The sequence below is a fragment of the Callithrix jacchus genome, chromosome 11 (assembly GCF_049354715.1).
Source record: "Callithrix jacchus isolate 240 chromosome 11, calJac240_pri, whole genome shotgun sequence".
Lineage (NCBI taxonomy): Eukaryota > Metazoa > Chordata > Mammalia > Primates > Cebidae > Callithrix > Callithrix jacchus.
The window spans coordinates 7,858,267-7,877,861 of record NC_133512.1 but is presented as its reverse complement, the minus strand read 5'-3'; the positions used below and the strand labels follow the sequence as shown (position 1 = coordinate 7,877,861).

At 41.2% G+C, this 19,595-nt stretch overlaps 1 protein-coding gene across 9 annotated transcripts in view; it reads right to left on the bottom strand.

The window, feature by feature from the left end:
- POU6F2 (POU class 6 homeobox 2) overlaps nt 1-19,595 on the bottom strand; it is a 481,859-nt gene that overhangs the window by 54,842 nt on the left and 407,422 nt on the right. For 6 of the 9 annotated variants that reach the window (XM_035253208.3, XM_078342242.1, XM_078342243.1 and 3 more), the window contains one exon: nt 3,967-4,107. The exons of the other annotated variants lie outside the window; for them this stretch is intronic. In XM_035253208.3, the coding sequence (XP_035109099.1) occupies nt 3,967-4,107 (141 nt within the window). The remainder of the gene's footprint in view (nt 1-3,966; nt 4,108-19,595) is intronic. 9 annotated transcript variants of the gene reach the window in all.

Below are 19,595 nucleotides of genomic sequence, written 5' to 3'. Positions count from 1 at the left end.
TTGTCTAGGCTGGTCTTGAACCCCTGGACGGGAGCAATCAGCCTGCCTTGGCTTCCCACAGAGCTAGGATTACAGGTGTGAGCCACCATGACTGGCCTCTACTCTGACTTTAGAATGTAGTATTTCTGTTAAAATTTGTAAGTCTATTGAATAGTGTCTGTTCTTTGAATTAATGGCACATGAATGGGTGTGGTTAGAAAGTTATAAAAATGATTACAGCGTTTCCTCCATGTTTGCTTATAATAACTACTGGTTGGGGGAAAAAGAAGGAACAAGAAAAAAATTCTTCAATATATGGAGACTTCCTATCTCTTTAAGTTTACTGATATCCCGTTAATAGAAACACAGTCAGATGCCAAGACAGGGAAGCAAAACGTCCAAGTCCCAGGTAGGGGGATTTCTTTCTGCTGAGAGTTGAGAGCCAAGAGCCTGAAAGAAGATTCTGGCATGTCTCCCCATGTCGGGTGGGCATCTGCCCAGCTGAGGAGGCAGCCTTAAGACTACTTGCACTGCAAATGTGCTCCAGTGGCATAGACTGTGGGCCCTGTGAGACAGGAAATGTCTCACGGCTGCCTCATATAGGTTCTATTTGAATGTCTGGAAACCATAATTCTCAGCAAACTGACACGAGAACCGAAAAGCAAACACTGCATGTTCTCACTCATAGGTGGGTGATGAACAATGAACACTTGGACACAGAGAGTGAAGCATCACACACTGGGATCCATTGGGGGGGTGGTGCTAGGGGAGGCACAGTGGGAGGGAGGGTGGGGAGGGATAATGTGGGGAGAAATGTCAGGTATAGGTGACGGGGGGATGGAGGCAGCAAACCACATTGCCATGAATGTACCAGTGCAACAATCTTGCATGATCTGCACATGTACCGCAGAAGCTAAAGTACAATTAAAAAAAAAAAAAGAAAGAAGTTGTGACTTAGGTAGGTTAAGTCATGGTTCCAAGATCATAAAGCTAGAAAGAGGTGGAGCCTAAACCCAATCCCAGGTGGTTCTGAATCCAAAGTCTTAACTACTGGCCAATCTTGTCTTTTGTTTTTGGGTAGCCAAAAGAATCTAGCAGGAGGGGAGCAAGGATCAGAACATTTCTGATAATAGGATTCCCATCTCACCCCATCCCTTCTCAACAGATCTAACCTCCCAAAACCCTCAGTAGAGTAAAAACATGCTTTTCACACTTAGGTTTAGATTTTAATGTGATTACTCCTGGATTAATTTCCAAATGTAAACAATAGTTGATGTAAAGACTTCAGATGAAAGGATCTTTAAATATATTCAGAATTTCTCTTTGTATCTTTTCTGGGAAAAGTGCTATGGAGATTTGAATATGGGTTGGGTGGAGTAATCCTATTTTAAATGGTATTTGAGCAAGGCTAATTGTACGAATTTGGTTCTACCTCTTGTGCCACGTTAACATAAACCAAAGGAATACGCACAAACACACAAAACCAAAAACACACAATTTTTGCCTGTCTCCTTTGGTGTAATCTGACCGCAGGCTGTTCCCCTCACTTCACAGGCCCACAAAAGTATCTCTATGCCAACAGATGCAGGACGTACACCTTTTCCTGGGATGATAACCAGGTTTATATTCTAAATATCAGAAACAAAACAAAACAACAAAACAAAAGCCCAACCATATCGCTTCCTGAATATGGTCAATTAGCCACTGGAAGTTTGAGTATTTTAACTCTTAAACTCTTTCAGCCCTACGTGGAAGACACGACCCCATTGAGCACATATGTTAAAACTTAGACAAGACTTCATGAGTGGGCATTATTGATTTCTCTGTGAATGTAATGTTTTTTTCCACTTTAGGAGGTCTGTGTACCACTTCAAATAAATGATCTTACCACAGTTTCTAAAATAAGATACTTTAAAGTCAAGTCTTCAATGTATGCACAATACCAACTGATCTTCTACTTGGAAGATCATTTTCTTTTTTTGAGACGGAGTTTCGCTCTTGTTACCCAGGCTGGAGTGCAATGGTGCGATCTCGGCTCACCGCAACCTCCGCCTCCTGGGTTCAGGCAATTCTCCTGCCTCAGCCTCCCGAGTAGCTGGGATTACAGGCACGCGCCACCATGCCCAGCTAATTTTTTGTATGTTTGGTAGAGACGGGGTTTCACCATGTTGACCAGGATGGTCTCGATCTTTTGACCTCGTGATCCACCCACCTCGGCCTCCCAAAGTTTCTAATGGAAACTTAGGGGCCGGGAGAGCTATCCTGGGGTTTGGCAAAGGCCAAAAAAGCAAAGGTGGTAACTCTAGCCCCTGAGAATATCTAATTGGCAAAGCGATCAGCCTTTAAATCATCAGAAGAAAAAATTCCTAATAATTCCTTCTAAATAATAAATTTTTTATATCCCAAATGTTCAGGTGGTGGAGCATAGCAGTGTATTTTACTTAGATGTAGGAACAGAAAAATCAGAGAAAATACCCTTCAGTGGATATGGTTTCTTATCTTGAACTCCTAAAATTTACATCTCAAGGGCCAACTGCCTGGCAGGAGTGAAGCAGGGCGTCCTATTTCTGGGTACAGCTCTAGGAAGCAGCGACCTGATGTGAGAATGAGTTATAGATATTAAAACCAACTTTCCCTCCACACCAACACCCCGTCCTTCCAGAAATCTTAATAGGCTTTTGAGAGCCTCCATTTAGAGCTGGCTGCATAAAATGATCCTTTGATGAAAAGGGATTGGAACAAGGGTTAAAGCAGACATTGAAAGGTTACTGTAGAGGGCACAGTGTTCATACAACCCTCCTTTAATATGTGTGGTGTGCACCTGTGAGAAGATGATTCATTACATGGGGCCTCTCTTTGACAAGCTCCATCGTTCAGCCCTCGGGGTTCTGACGGGACAATCCTGCACCCGCCCAGGAAATAAAACAAGGTCAGCTTTTTTTCCCTGGGACGAAGACGGAGACGATTTAGCTTATAATGCATCTTTGTTTACTCTTTATGTAAAATAAAAACAGTGTTCAAGGCATCAAAATTCCTGCTCTCCACAGAGCAGGCCAAGCAGGGACTATATGGACACACTCCTGGCAAATAAATAAGGCTGGGGAAGAAAACCTTTGTGAGAATACCAGCTCCTTCTCCTTCTGATTTCGTGATCCTAAACAGTCGCGCTGGATCCTAACCACTGTGAGTCAGGCCTTCGGACGGAAGGTCCCCTGACATCATCAGCTTCATCTTGTTTGCTTTCTATGCAGCTTTGGGGTTTAATGGGTCATCTGAAACTCTGCCAGTGCCTTGGTGATACGTGGGCACATTAGCAGTGTAAGGGGACAGATCCTCTCTCCTGACATGAGGAAGGTTTACTGCCCCTGACATACTGAAGTCAATCAACAAGCATGCCAGAGGCCGCCCGGCTTCTGTGGGAATGGGCAGGCAGCCGGGGACCATTGGGCTGACTTGCAATTGGCTTCATTCTAATGCACCCCTTTTCTTTGTTGCTTTTATAGGACCTCTTCAGCGCCTTCCTTACATCCGGACATTGGCTTTGTTAAGACTAATTTAGATATCTCACAGCAATTAGGGAAGGAAACTGATCAGTTTCCCTCCTCATCCAAGTTTTTCTTTAAGTGAAAAGTTAAAAAAGCAAAACTGACATTTTATTTTTAAAATGTAACTTTTTTTTTTTTTTTTTTTTAAAGAATGCCCCCGTAATGAAAAGTAACTTCTTCATATAAGGTCATAACATGAGTCATAGCACAGAGATAAAAACAAAATAAAACTTTGACAATCTAGAGGTAGGAAAAAAAAACGTTGCTTCTAAAATATAGAAACACCTCCCAACCCTTCTCCTATTCTTGACATTGCTAGTAAACATTATTTATTTGCCTCGAATAGATGCGGTTACATATCACTGTCATGCAAAAGAAATTCATTTCCTTTCCGAGTTCAATCTGCCATAAAAATGCACTCTTGTTCCCATCTCCCACTCACCTGTCCTTGTGCATTAGTAACTAGTTGACCTGTGACCCCCTGAAGACTGGAGAGAGCATTGCCAAAGGCCTGTGAGCTTGCTATGGAGCTCATGGCTGCTGCAGCCGCGGCAGCCTGACTTGCTAGTGGATTATTAACCAGCTGCAAAGAGAGAAAAGATCACCGTGAAAACCACCGAGAGGCACAGGCACAGCACACGGACACAACATTGACTTGGGGGAGGTAGTTCTCGCCTCAATTCGCTCATGCATAGGGCCTGGAACCCACTGGAGGGGTGTGGCGAACATTCCTCCTGGAAGCTCTGGGGTTAGGGAGATGATGGAAACGAGGCTGGAAGGAAACTCTTGCGCAGCTTAATGGAGCCTGGGTTTAGGGTCAGCCCAGGAGGGAATGAGCTTGAATTTCAGGGGTAAGGTGGGCTGTTAGGGTCTTCCCGGGTGGAGAAATGATTTCGGAGAAGTCCTCTAGAGTAAATAAAACTCTGAGGAAATGTCTACTTTTCCTGAGGCAACCAGACAGAATAGAGGAGCAAAACAGGATGGGGATTGGGGAAAGAGAGGAATCGATTTTTAGGATTTCTGCAAATGAATTCATCATTTCCATTTGTGAATTAGGGACATTCGGTGAGGCAGGTGGTCCACCCCACTTTCTTGATTGAGGGGAGAAGGAAACCAAAGCCAGTAGAAATGGCAATCTACAGCCTCTGTGCTCCAGAGGGTGAGTCTAGGGCTGGGAGATTGTTGGGGCTTTACCCTAACTATAGGATTCAAGGCCAATATGAAAAGTTGTTTGATGAATGGTCAGATTGACAGCTGCTTGCTGTTGTAGCTGTTATATGGTCTTTCCTCAGCCTCTTTCCTGGGACAAGATTGAAACAGTGAGGAAGAAAGAGAGAGGGGGAGAGAGACCTGCCAGGGAGGAGGTTATGGCTGCCAAAATCTGTTTTTCCGTGGAGACCAATTCAATATTCTCCTTCCTGCCAATTTTCCACGCCACAGGTTTTCAGGCCTTCTGACCATGAGGCAGAAGTGTGGCTTGAACTAAAATCTGCATTTAGGTTAATGACTAGATATAAATTCAAGAAACATTTAAACTATTTTCACAGTATTGGTTTTGATACATGAATTTCATTTGTATTTATTCTAGGGTGTTATTTTTTTCCCCATATAGTTTCTCTCAAGTACAACAATTGTTGTGTTGAAAATAATGCATTTTCCATCACCAGTTCCCACATCCATGAAATTCCTGCATTTTTTTTTCCCCAGAAACCTGCCAAGACTAAGACTTAGTGGAAAAAAAATTAAAGCCATACCTAATTCAAGTCCTGGAAGCTGTTCTAAAAATGCCACTTTTTAAACTTTCCTTTCTACATTTTCTGTCTCAGCTCTTCTCTTCTCTCTTCCCTTTTCTTCTTTCCTCTTTCTTTCCCTCAAACCATATTTTATTTTTAAATTTTTTTACTAATTTGCCTACAGATTATATCATCTTATGAAGAAGGAAATATTAATTATTAGCGAAAACATCAAAAAGGACAGGAATTTAATAATTTTTTTCATTAATGTGATACCTTTATCTTATTGATTTCTTCATTCATTTATAACTAAATTTCGCATAACTTGTTCTTCAGTAATTCTGTTGACCCAGCACATTTTTTTTTTTAAAATGAAAATCCATTTAAGTTGATTACTTTATGTCTTTTGCCTTTATCTCTCTCCTAAAAGGCAATCATGATTTTCTTTTTAAGGAGAAAAACATTCTTGGTCATCAGCCTAAAGAGAAACCCTGTCTTATCCCAGATTACCACCATGGGATTTAAAATTCGGGTTGGCCTTGATCTTGCTATTTGACTATGTTTTTGGAGGATAGATGGGGTAACGGTAGCATCCAGAAGTAGCTCTCCTTGTTTGCAGACTACCTGAAGTGAGAAGAGTTCATAATGTGTTCTTTTTTTCCCATTTCTGCAGTGAGAAGACTGGTTGGGAAATGCTGTCTCCAAACTGCCGGAACAGGCACCTCCCACTCGTACCACATTCTTAGGTCATCTGTCAATTGCCATGTTTTACATTTCTCTCATGGAATACAAGTTGAAATCATAATGAAATTCTTGAGTTTCAGGAATATCTCAAAATAAGCTTCTTTATCCTCAACAAATGTATTAAGTTATGTTCAGTTGGATCTTAGTGTTGAATATGCAATTTTGTCCCTGAATTTTGGGTGAACAATGTAAACATCTACACACAGAATGCTCTCTGAAGAAGATAGGCACTTATTTATGTTTAACGAAGAGAAAATACTTTTATTAATTTTAAGGCATTTCCCTAATATCTAGGTTCATCAAGAATTCTTACAGGAAATTATGGAATTATTCCCCAGATACAATTGTACAGATTGAGAATTTCCTACACTGAGGACACCAGCGTGTTGTTCAGCTGTAGTCTCATGCGGTTTGCTGCAAATGCAGGTATTAGGCATTGCATAAAGGATAAACAACCATTCTGAAGACAAAATTAAGTCTCTACTTAAAAGCGGGCTTCTGAGCTTTTGGGTTTTGGGGCCAGAAATGGGTGCACTTCAACCGCTTTGGAAGGTTGCTTGGCAACCATAAATCTATAGATTTGGCTTATTTTAAACGTTTATTTCCTCTACATTCTAGTCCTAGCTTAAAGTCTAATTTGGTCGTCCTTTTGCTACCTTTCCCTCTTAATGAAGCAAATGCCAACTTGGATGACTCTTTACTTCCTATCCAGTATTCCAGTATGTCTTTGTGGCAGTTGTCTGGGCTCTGGGGAGATGCCTCGCTTCCCTGTAGAACTAAAGCTAGAACCATAGTGACAAAGTGTGGTGTGCACAGACAGTGGGTACAAGCCAATCTGTAAGCTGACAGCATTCCAGAGGGGCCTTTGGTGGTGTTGATGGATGCAGTTTCATACATATCTTTTGGCTTCTCTGTCCGTGACTGCCAAGGCAGGAATGTAATATGTATTAAAATATGTGGCAGAGAAGGGGAGGGGGTGGTCAGGAAACCACACATGTTTTTCTCATCACCTCGGGTCATGTCACTCTGTATTGTCCCCAGTCATATCATGTTAGCGCTGCTCTTATCAATACTTCTTGATTGGAGACTCTGGGTAGATTTGGACAGGGGGGAGCCTAGGCACAATAAATGCACATAATGAGCATGTTATCATTCCAGGACCAACTGGATATTTTGAAGCTGCTGCCAAGTTTATGCCTTCAGATCTTTCATTGCCAATGTACCCAACCAGCAAAGGATGGCCCAAATGAAGTCTGACTATAATACATGGTCTTGTTTTCAACAGACAAGCTTAAAAGACATGATGAATTCTGGTGTATGCTTGTTTATAAATGTGGAAGCTTTCCAAAGGAAGGATTTGCAAAGGGCTGGAGTTTTTATGTTATATGCAAATGGATTCTGGGCCTTGAATACATCAAGTTTTACTTCTGGAGGCTGAAAACCCACTAAGAGAAGCATTGATATCTCAAGAAAGTTTTCTCCTCCCTGGAATTTTAGAGACTACAATAACAGAATAATTTTTTTAAGTAGTTTTATGCCAGTGAGGAAGGGCTCCAAGCCTCATATTCCCATGCTCGCCCATTAATGCAGGTGAGGGCGTCAACTCTGAAAACAGACTGCCTTGGTTTGTGACTTTAAATAAACCATGCCTCATTTTCTTATGGGAAAATGGGTATAAAAAGAATATCACACACAGGGTTAGGACGAAAATTAAATGAGATAACACATTCAAAAGTGTTAGAATGAATACCTGGCATATATTATTTTCTTAATAAATACTAGCTAATATTCTCATGGTTTATACTGTGCATGAAGATTTTGAATTAATCAACTTAGAATTAAAACTCACCTCCATAAATATATTTTTTCTTTGGAAATAATACGAACAAGGGTAACTTCCCTATTTTTATAGCAATTTTATTTAACTTTTTTTTAATAAAAAAAAGATCAGCTTGAAGGATGTGTAAAAGTATTTCAGAGTAGAGAGCATAAGCAAAATGTATTTAAAACAAGGCTTCATCTGTTTGTCTTGGGCCTGTCTGATTTGATGGGATTAGCTCATCTATAGAGAAAGCAGTGCTTATAGTCTGAAGCCAGGGTCAGTAGGTGACAGCAAGAGAAGACAAGACACTACCTTATTTATACTATGTTTTCCTCAACCTTAGTTTGCAACATCTGTTAGATTTCCATAAGGGCACCCGTTTTGGAGTTAAATTCCTGCCTCACATCGAAATAAACATTGTGAATGAGTCCATCTCACAATTGCTGATTTGATAGTGAGGGAATGCAGAAAAAAGATTTATAAAGGAAAATTCCTTTAGGATTTACAGTGATTTATTTCTATGTCTACATATCGATATGGATATTTGATGCTTATCTTATAATGAGAATAAATCCATATTTCCCAATCTATATACTTGGGGCATCTCCTTGCTGTCTGTGGACACTAAATGGTGATGAGAAGAAAGCTTTGATGAAGTCTCCCCAAGGAGCACCCTTAGATGATGTCATACGGATGTCACCATAGATAATATCACACGATGGAAGAAGGTTTTTCTCTAAGTCAGGTCCTGTAGTCTCTTTCTCTGAAAGACACATAGTTTGCATCCTGGAAATAATTCAGTTTCCTTAAATCTGAACATTAGTAGTCATAATATTTTTCATGCAAATGAGCTGATTGTATGATCCTATTGTTATAAATCCCATTTAAAAAATATGGCAGCATGATGAGGCAGTTTAGCTACGGTTTTATATTCCTATATTTTTGTCTTTATTCTAAGAGGGACTTAGGAATGCAGCTGGCTCAAAACCTTTCTTTGGAGCATAATTGCCCATGATCTATAGTTCTATCATTCTCCTCATGAGCGATGTGGATTTTATAGAGTATGGATTTTGAAGCAGCTCCTTTTTTGCTACTAACTTTTCCATTTAGAACCCTGGAACTGTGGTGCCATTTGTTTTCAAACAAGGATATTCATAAATGCATTCATCACTATTCACTCCTCATTTAAGGTTTGAAATGACTCGGCTGTGGCTGCCCAGAAACAGCAGGGCAAATGCAGCTTTTGAGTTTATTTACATATATTAGGACCTTGACTTTTCCTATATGTGTGAAAAAGTGTCTCTTGTTTCCTTGGGATTCTTCTAACCAAATCAGTACTTCCACATCTTACCCTCAAGTCTTCTGTTAAAATTATCGGTAGACAAATACGGGAAGAGTGGCCATAATAATCCCAACAACGTGTTTGATGTGTGTTTTATCCTGCTAAATTTTTCACCCAGGGTCTCACCATTCTTGCTGTGTTATAACCATATCCTCCTAACAGTTAGAAAACCCATTTTGTGAGTTCCAGTATTGAGCCAAGATTTGTTGCTCACTCTCTGCCCACCCCTCCCTGTAGCGGTAGCACGTGCTAGAGGCTGACCTGTGTCCACTCTCTGCCAGCCAATTGGAAGTCTCCTTTGACCACTGCTGAGGGATCTCTGCGGCCGGGGTGCTTGAGATTGAAAGAGACCTCTGAGGCAACGCAACATCCTAAAAGACCTTTTGAGACAGCCAGGTGGGAAGGGGTCCCCAGGGAAACTCCAACCAGCCTGAGCACTGGGAGGAATGTGCACTGGGGTGGAGCCACAGAAATCCACGCTGTCTGCAGCTGGGAGCACCCTGGCCCCTCGTCTTCCTGGGTAGAAGCTGGGATTCAAAAGAGAAGCACACCAGCAGGGTCTCTGGTTTTGCAGAGGGTCCCTGTTTCCTTTTTTCCCTCCTTTTTGCCCAATGAATCCTATTTTTCTCACCCTTCATATTGTGTGCCTAATTTTTCGTGGCTGTGTGGCAAGGACCCCATCTTTAGCTAAACTAAGGAGATAGTCTTACAACACTTTGACTCACCAACGTAAAATCCCAAAATTTAGGTATAGTTTGAGAATGAACTATATTTTATCTTTACTTAATGGCGAAATTGGAAGTATAGTAACTTTCTGTGAGTGCTCCAGTATGTTCTGTGAACCATTATATCAAATTATTGTGCATGAAGAGGGAGTGGTGGGAATCCCCACTTTGCAGCCAAGTTGGACAGAAGTGTGGGTAATCTGGGGACCCACTACTTGCAACTGGCAGCTGAAGTGGGGGGCAGTCCTGTGGGACTGAGCATTTATTCAGTACCCTCTATGTTTTGGGCATTGTGTGAGGGGATCATGTGAATGACAGATAGTGCAAATGACATCTTATCCACTCCCACAGGGGGTACAATTAACAGGGAAAAAGATTTGGGTGGGAAAAGAAGGAAAGTAGGAAAAAATAAGCTGGCCAGGAAGCAGTATCCAGACCTGGAGGGGGTGGCAGTCTGGGGTTAGGGTTCAGTGGGAGAGGAGGCGGCAGTCAGAGAGATCTGAAAGAGGCAGCTCAGAGTTGCTCAAAGTTGCTCAGAAACGTGTCTTGCGATTAATGCACAATTCTGCCTTGAAAGTGGAAGCAGCACAGTGAAACAATTAAGTACTTAAAATATGGAACCCGATTGCTTCGGTTCAAATTCTGAGGCTGCCAGTCGTTGGCTGCACGTGTCTGTGACTATTTCTTTAGTTGTAGCAAAATGGGAATCATACTAATGGTAATGACACCACAGGGGTGTTGTGAAGAAGATGAGTTAATATAGGCAAAACACTAGAGCTCCTGCAGTATCATAAGCCCCATATGAGTTTGGCTGTAATAATTATATTCCTTCTAGGAACTTCCGGTCATACTGCTGTTTTAGGATTGAGTCCCCTCTCCTCCTCATTCCCCCTAAGATAGTCCCACCGGCCTTTTTGCAGATCCTCAACTACCTCAGCTGTTTGCTTTGCTTCGCCATTTCCACCAGTGGAACTCCTTTTCCTATTCTCCCAGATCACCTCCTTAGAGTCCCTTCATGACTACTTTATCTACATAGCATTCCCTTTCTTTTGGAGATTCATGCCAAGAGATTTATAAGCAAATGATATGATGTCCAGGATTTGCTTCAGAATAATCCATGGTGGGAGGGTGGGTGGGGATATGGAAGACGGGTCTTGGTTTGATCATTGTAGGAACTGGACAGTGGATCTATATGGCTCATTAAATGTATTTTTTCTACTTTTACACAGGCTCACAATTTTCCATAATGAAAAGTTTTTAAGAAACCCTTCAATTCTCCAACTAATCTTGTTTACTTCACAACTTATTAGAGTCTGATATTATACTATTCACTTATTTGTTTATCCTCTTTATCCCTTTCTCTAGAAGTGCATTTTGGTTTACTGCTATATTTTTGACTCTTTCAACAGGGCCAGGCATCCAGTAGACACTCAATAAATGTTTATCAAGTGAAGAAGTGAGTTGAAAATATCTCTGCCTGACTGAGAACTTGGTGGGAGTTTGACTCTTTAATATTTACAGAAAAGAGTAGAAATTTTAGAGGCAAACTTGTCTGAATGTTTCTTTTTAAAAATATATGCTTTACAGTCTCTCACACCACATTGGACCAACTGGCCAGAGCCTTCCACATATGGTGACTCAGTCCTGAGAGCGCCTGTGTAACCTCCGTGCATCAATTTGTCATGTGAATTAGCACCAACAAATGCGGCCTTCCTCCTAGCCGCACAGGCAGAGTCCTGAAAGGTCCAAATTGGCACGGAGAAGTCTTTCTTACTAGTTGGGAATATTCCAGGACTTAAAACTCCACTCAGCAGCCAAAGGTGAAGACCTAGCTTATCTCTGGGCATTTTGGACCAGGAAATTGCATCCCAGATGTCCCTAGAAATTCTGCGCTTGGAATCGGGTGGGGCTGGGCTGGGCTGAGGGCTTAATCTCTAGGTTTGAGGTTATTTGGGAGCTGAAGGATAAGGTAGCAGTGGATGGGTCTTGTTTGTTGGTTGGTTTTTCACTGGATACGGTGGTGGAGAAAGGGTCTGGCTATGGAGCCTACATCTCCCCAGCCCTGCCTCATGAACCAGGCCAAAGCCCCACAGACAGCAGCATGGGCCTAAGCTGAAAGGGCCGCGTTCCCCAGATAAGGATGGATTCTATGTGCCTCTGGGTACAAGCGCTGCTGTTTTGAGGCCAGGTGCTGGAGAGTGACATCAGTTAACGAGGTGGGATTTCGGGGGTGTTAGGCCACTTAGGCATTGAGATGGTCTATGGCTCCTGGAGGTCAGGGAATGCAGATTGAAAAGTGAGGCTTTACTCAGATGGCTTCACAAAGCCTGGACATCATTGCAGGCAGACAGAGGGAACTCTCCGTGAGCACTTGTGGATACTCTGAAGAGGTGTTCTAGACGTACACTGGAGAGAGGGCCATATCCCACATGGGGCCCAGGTCCAAGTTATGTGGAGTGATCTATGAGATCCGCACCTAGGGAGCTAGGGAGCACTTGAGGGAGGGGAAGAAAATGAATGAGTCTGGCTGACACACAATGATCTGGTGGCAAACTATTAGAAAACTCTCCAAAGGGATGCATTTCTTTTTTTTTTTTTTAAATTTACTGACAAAACAGTCAAGCCCAGAGCTGAGGGGAAAACTAACTCTTAACCCAATACATTTATTTTATTTTGAAGTAGAGAGGTCAGCATTATGGAAACACACCAACTCTAAATCAGATTTTATCCAAGTTATATGTGGACAAATACTGTATTACTACAAGCCTACACATCTCATTTCCTTTTCTGTCTAGTCCTCCATTTAATAACCTGAAAAATCTATCTTTTTATTGAGTTTCATGCTATTTTCTTACTTACATACAATAGTGCTACTCTTACCAATTGCCTATTGTCATGGCACATTAGTTAGGTGAATTTGTTGATATTTCAAAATTACTTTCTGTTTTTTTTTTTTATATTCTATCATCCAGTTTAAACAAGTGATTGGGAGCACTCTTGTGATGGAAATTTTTAGAAATAAATTTTGCCATAGTATAGCAGTGGGCGTTACTCTAGTTTCTAGCTACAGAAAAGCACAATACCCTCTTCACCCACCTGTGCCAAATTTACTTTAGTTCTCAACACTTGCTGAGTTCTTACAAGGGACAGTAGATGCTATTCAGTGCAGAAAAAAGACCAGAAAGGATGAGTGGCTCCAAGAAAGTCGAGACACAGGGTCTGTCTTTCTGGAGCTTCAGCACAGTGTTGTTCATCAGATATTTCCCATTAACCAAGGTGCAGGCTCTGTGCCAGCCCCCAGGGACACAGAGATGGACAAGACAAGAGCCTCATGCCTTAAGGCGCTGCCTGTATAGTCACCCCACGTAGCCAATGCTTTAAGAGAAGGGCAGAGGGAGCCCAGACAAAGGACCCTCATCAGGCTGTGGGGAATATGGGAGATTTCTTGGGGAGGATAGCTTTGAAACTGAGTCATAAAGTATGGCTCAGAGTTGATTGTGAGGGCGGTGAGAAGGGGAGAGGAAAAGGCTTCTCATCCGCTAGGAATAGTTTCATCAAAGGCATGGCGTTAAGAAACAGGATTTTGTATATGGGGAACTACTAGCTTGGCACTTTCGATATTTTTGGGAACATGAAGTAGAAAGCGGAAAGCAGCAGATTATGTGGGAAGGCGCGGGCTTGTAGAGGGAGGATGCTTATATTATTTTACAGACTTATCCTTTTTGTTCATAGGCAATGATGGAGGGACATGATCACATCTGAACTTTAGAATAATCACCTTGGATATTGAATTGGATTGGGTGAGGATGGGTCAGACTGGAGGCAGAGGAGAAGATGAGGTTGCTGGGAGCAATAGGGCAATCAGAGGGAGGAGGGCAGCTGGGGGTAACTGCACACAGAAGCACGATCTGGTTGACCACTCATTCATCATCAAACACTGCATCGACTGTGTGTCAGGTGTGATAGGGTGGTCTCTCCCTGCAAGCTTCTAGAGTATCGGAGAGACAGATATGTAGATAGACAAGAGCCAATGGGCAGAAGCCAGGGTAGGGGTATACTAAGTGAGCCGTGGACATGTTGGGTAACTGGCTAGCTCAGTAAGGGAAAGAGGAGGGGTGTCACGGAGGTTTCACAAAGCAACTGATAAGAGCTTAATTCTGGATAAATCACAGACCAGCTGAGCAGATGGGAAAGACACACAGTTGAAATAGAAGAAAGAATAAGTACGGAATTATGGGATGTCAGAAAGCCTGCTATGCTCTGAATGTCCAGAGCACACCTAAGACAGAAGATAGAGCTAGGACCCCTCTGAGATGGGCTTTGAAGGCAGAGAAAGAAGTGGGAAAAGGAAAATAGGAAGGCCATGTATGAGTGATGTGCTTGAGTTCATATGTCACAGAGTGCCTGCAGAGCATTTCCCCTGCAGGCTGTTGCTACAATAACACCTCAATATTCACATCCTCATGCAACATTAAAGAGCTATCCTTAACAGCTTTGCAGCCCAGGAAACAGCACCAATTGGTAGTCATCAAGTTATAACCTAATTTCATTTATTTTATATAAAGGGAACTCTAAACTGCTGACTGACCAAAAACTAATAATTGAACTTTGAATAATAAAACCAAAGCCATCCTCTTTAAAAATACAGAATATTCTCTGTTACAAAAAACTAGGTAGATGGATGATGAAGGACCTCCATGGTTGGGTCCACGTGTTACTACTGGCTGTGATTTTATAAAGCATAATGTTATAAATCAATTAGAAGGACTGTACTAGTTTATCATGAGATCTCAGGTTCCTGAGCATCTGCACAGCATAGGTGGAAATATTTCACCTATTTGGGAACTAAGTACGGGGCATTCTGACATATTTTACTCAAGAGTGTGTGTATTTTTTACAGAATCTATTTTTACCACTGAAACCCAAGAAAATTTTCCTAAGTTCAACTAATTCAATTAATCACTTATAAAGAACAAAACATATGCCTCCTCTTCCTTCCATCCCAATAAACACATTGGTTATTAAAACGTGCTTGTAACAAATGTTATGCATAGTATCTTTGTTTTATCAGTCCATGGGCAAATGGAGAACCTTGTTAAGCTGTTACAAATTTTATTATTATGTATAATGGCTTGCTTGCCTCATAAAATTTGTCCGCTGAACAGCTGTTGTAGAAAGAAGCCAGCTAGAGATATGCTAGCGGTCCCATAAAAAAATACTACATTTGGGCCATGTGATATATTTTTTTAGGGGACCAATAGAAACGAAGTCGTTTGTTGTCGGTCTACCCCTGAACCTTAGAACATCTACCCTTTTGAATTCACAATAAGGGTCAGATACAGCATTTTAACTATAGGGAGAAGAAAATACAATTTCTGGTCATGTCACACCCATCTTAAAGTGGGTGTCTGTAAGCCGCCCTGGGTTCACATCCACGAAACTTTTTTCATGGTAAAAAGCCCAGGGGATTCCTTTGGCAGATGATTCAAAAAGCAACTGAACATTCCAGGAGCACCTGCCACACGCGTGCCAGCATTAAGTGAACCAAAGAGAGCTATACCGTCAGGAAAACCAAGCGGTCCAAATTATTAGAGAAAATACGGCTCTGTAGAAGTACATGAAACGGAAAGCAGAAAACAAGACTAGAATGCTCAGAGGTAAATAAAATCCTTCTCTGCTCACAAAATATATTGGTTATAGTTTGTTCGAAACACATTAAGCTAACAGTAAGAACCGCTACCCGTAGAAGCCGTAAGCCAAGAAAATATAAAAAGTTGTTGTGTAGATTGTTCGGGAAGTTCCCATTAATAAAACCGAACATAGGTTAAAAAACATAAAGCTTAATCTCACCAAGAGCAAAAGCAAAGCTGTGTGGGAATTTTCCACATTGAGGGAGAAATGAGCAGGGAATCACCGATGGAAGAAACCCATCTCCCCAATCGGCAAAGAGAAAATAATTTTAAGAATGCTTTGCTAATCCTGCAACAATTGAGAAATGATTGGCGGTGCATTTATGGGCACAATTAGGTAACTGGTAGTGCAGGAGAGAATGTAAAATTGCTCGAAGTCTGGGCACCTGGGCTGTCTTCTGGCATCAGCAGCTCCCCGGTGGGGCCATCCTGCCCTGCCTGAGCCTCCATGTTCCTATCTGTAAAACGAGAAGGTTAAACTACATCCCTGATTCTCCAAATGCAGTCCCCGACAGCAGTGACGTCATAGAAGTTTTAGGGATATATATTACAGAGTTAGCCTTCCCTAACGAAAACCCCTGATACACACTGAGGTCCACCCATCAATCATCCCTTGTGCTGCTCCAAGGATGGGAGAAAGCCACATTTGCTCCCTGCTTCCAGAATTCTGTGGGGTGGTGGGTCTGAGGTTAGTTCCACAAATGCTCGGCTTCTCCGAAGCACACCTGGAAGAAAGGGCTTTCTCCCACAGGGCACTGAGTGTGGTCCCGGAATGAATCACATCAGCCTCACCTGTGAACTGTTAAAAATGCAAATTCTCAGCATCCACCCCAGACCTGCTGACTCAGAAACTCTGGGGGGCTGGAGCAGCAGTCTGGGTTATAATAACTCTTCAGGTGATGCTAATTCATGCTAAAGTTGGAGAAGCCCTAAACCAGGTAATTTCTAAGGTTCCTTAAATGGTAAAAGTCTAACATGATGCTAAAATGGAATAAAATTGGGAACAGTGCTATATTTTTTGAGTTCTGCTCCTAGAAGGATTACTAAATAAATGTATTAACTAAATATAATTTTCTAAGTCTGTTTCAGCAGGTGTGAACATATGACTGGAAATAAATATTTAGTGAGTCAGGGCTTGCAGCAAGTTGCTAAAACAACAGTGCTGTTCGTTGGCTTAGGTTGACTTCCAGCAGCCCACAGGCAGCAGCAAGAGGCAGGTGAACACTTCCGGACTGGGGATGGGAAGAGCAGCCTTCCCAACATGATCAGAGCTATCACAATGTTCAATCCTAGGGGAAACGACGGAACTTTACATCTAGAATAGGTTTTTAATAGCAATGAATGACCTGATGTTAAAAGATAAGTAACTGCAAGTCGACCAGACAAAGGCTTTCAAGGATTACGGCAGAGACTTAGAACTGGCGTGTCTGTGTTTTGCCTGTATACTGAAGAACAGCACTGCAGAAGGGAGGAAGAGGAGGGGTTGGTTGTCATTTTGCAAGAGAGGGTCACCATCTTTGTTGGCGGGAGACACAGATGCTGGGGATTTTCATCAGGATAACTTTGCTATGAAACTTGGGAACAATTTAGGTTTTAAAGGGGATATATTCTTGTGCCAGGATGGTAGAAAGTTTTACTCATACTTGGTTTGATTTTTTTCAGAATAACATGTACGCTGCCGAGTTCTTATTTTGTACGTTCCTTTTTAAAAAACGAGAGCACATCTTATTATTCATTATGCCTTAATACTTCTTGGTTGCCATAACGGAGGAAAAATAAAGCAAAATGGCTCAGTATAAAAAAAATGGAGGAAAAGAAAACAAAAAGCTTTAGGGGGTGATCGTATAATTCTTATACAGGAAATATTAAAATAAAATACAGAAATAGAAAGTGAAGTAAAATCCCCAACCTATTAAACATGTTTACTTTTCTAAGATTTTGGTTTTAAGAACTTGGACAAATTGACCAAGATAGTCATCAGAGGATTCAAGAAAAAAAGCCATCAAATAACAAGGAGAAAATGTAATTTTCAAAAATTTACCTAAATAAAATGGAAGTTCATAACATTTTTAAGAATAATGATTTTTTTTTTTAGCTTGTGGCCATACATGTTAGCAAGCAATGATATTTTGGTAAAATACTTGGGAATTACAGCAATTCCCAATGTGTGTTTCGTGGGACCCTAGTCCAGGGGTTTGCCTGGAATGAAAGGTTTGGGAATGAAATAGGTTTGGGGAACGACTCACGAAGCATCTACCTCTTGGTGATTCACAACGCATGTCAGCATGCAGGCAGTTCTGAAAGTTGTCCACAGGTAGAAAAACAAAACACAAAAAACAAAAAACCTGTTCAGTTTGTTTAACTCTGCATTGCCCAAAATTATTTGATGATAGTACCTGCTTCTCACGTAACATCACTAACACTCCTTAGAACTTATATTCTATGTTAGACACTCTGGAAAAACCTGGGTCATGTATTGCTTTGTTATTCACCCGTTTAACGATTGCATTAATGGAAGAAGGTGGTAATCCACCTTGGCTTTTCTCATCAACTACAGCTAAAGGAAGGACTTTATCTTCCAAACCTAGATGCTTCTCAAACCATATAGGTCTGGAAAACATTCCCTTTGGTGCTTTTGTTAATGTATATGCAAATTGGTTAAGGTAAGATTTATTGATTTAAAAAGAATCATGGAGATTCATGAGCTTTGAGAATTTACAAACACATCTGCCTTACCATTAAGTGACCATCACAGTGGTATTTCTGCATTATTATTAAGTGATTTTTTTTTTTGAGACAGCGTCTTGGTTGTGCTCAGGCTGGAGTGTAGTGGTGCGATCTTGGCTCACTGCAGCCTCCGCCTCCTGGTTTCAAGTGATTCTCCTGCCTCAGCCTCCCAAGTGGCTGAGAATACAGGCACACACCACCATGCCCAGCTAATTTTTAGTAGAGACAGGGTTTCACCAGGCTAGTCTCAAACTCCTGACTTCAAGTGATCCGCCTGCTCAGCCTCCCAAAGTGCTGGGATTACAGGAGTGAGCCACCCACCCGGCTATTAAGTGAAATATTATCACTAAGTGAACATGATTGTATCAGACGGTGTCCTCACTATTACTACCTACCTGATACAGCATCTTTTACATTTCAAAAACAGAAGAGGTCTGAATGGGATGGAATACAATGGAAAGAAACCATATATATTAAACAAAAAACTCTTAAGAGGGAAAAACAATAAAATGGTTCTCAGCAGTAGGTGGGGATTTGGAATAGGTCCATGTGTGTTCATTCATGCCCGTGTGTGTCTATTTTAAAGGTTATAGGGGTTGAACAGGATCCGTGGCTGATTTGCCCAATTCTGGCTTGGAAGTAATACTTTTGATTATTTTATATTAACTTATGCCTGAATATAACTGTTAAACACAGAGGAAAAATGGCCACTAAGAATCTCATTTTGTTTTTGAAACCTCAACATTAAATAAAACCAAGAAACACAAATTTTTGTATGCATAGGATATTATAGCTAGGAAAAATATTTTTGTATTAAGGAGCAAATTTACACTTGGTCCTCTGTTTTCCTTAGTTTCTGTAACCACAGCTGCTTTTTTAACCTTAGAAATATTGGTGGATAAATTGATTTGCACCTATAGATCACTCGCTGTCCTTCACAACTGCCATAAGGGCAAGTTACTCACAGCTGTTGGGCTGGTTATATCCAAAGTTTTTTAGAAACTGTATATAAACATTTTCAGTTCTGAAAAACTTTAGCTATAACCAAAGTATAGTCATTATAAATTATAATAAAATATTACAATGAAAACCCTGACTTTAAAATAAATCATTTTGATATTTTAGAGTTTGTCAGTGACAACATTGTTTTGAAGCATGTAAGAATGAAACTAAAATATGTGGAATTATTGTTCATGGAAGCACATTTATTCAAGACATGATATCGTCATGTGCTACTGTCTTTTCCCTAAGTTTTCACTGATGTGTTTAGAAAAGTGAAATGGCACAA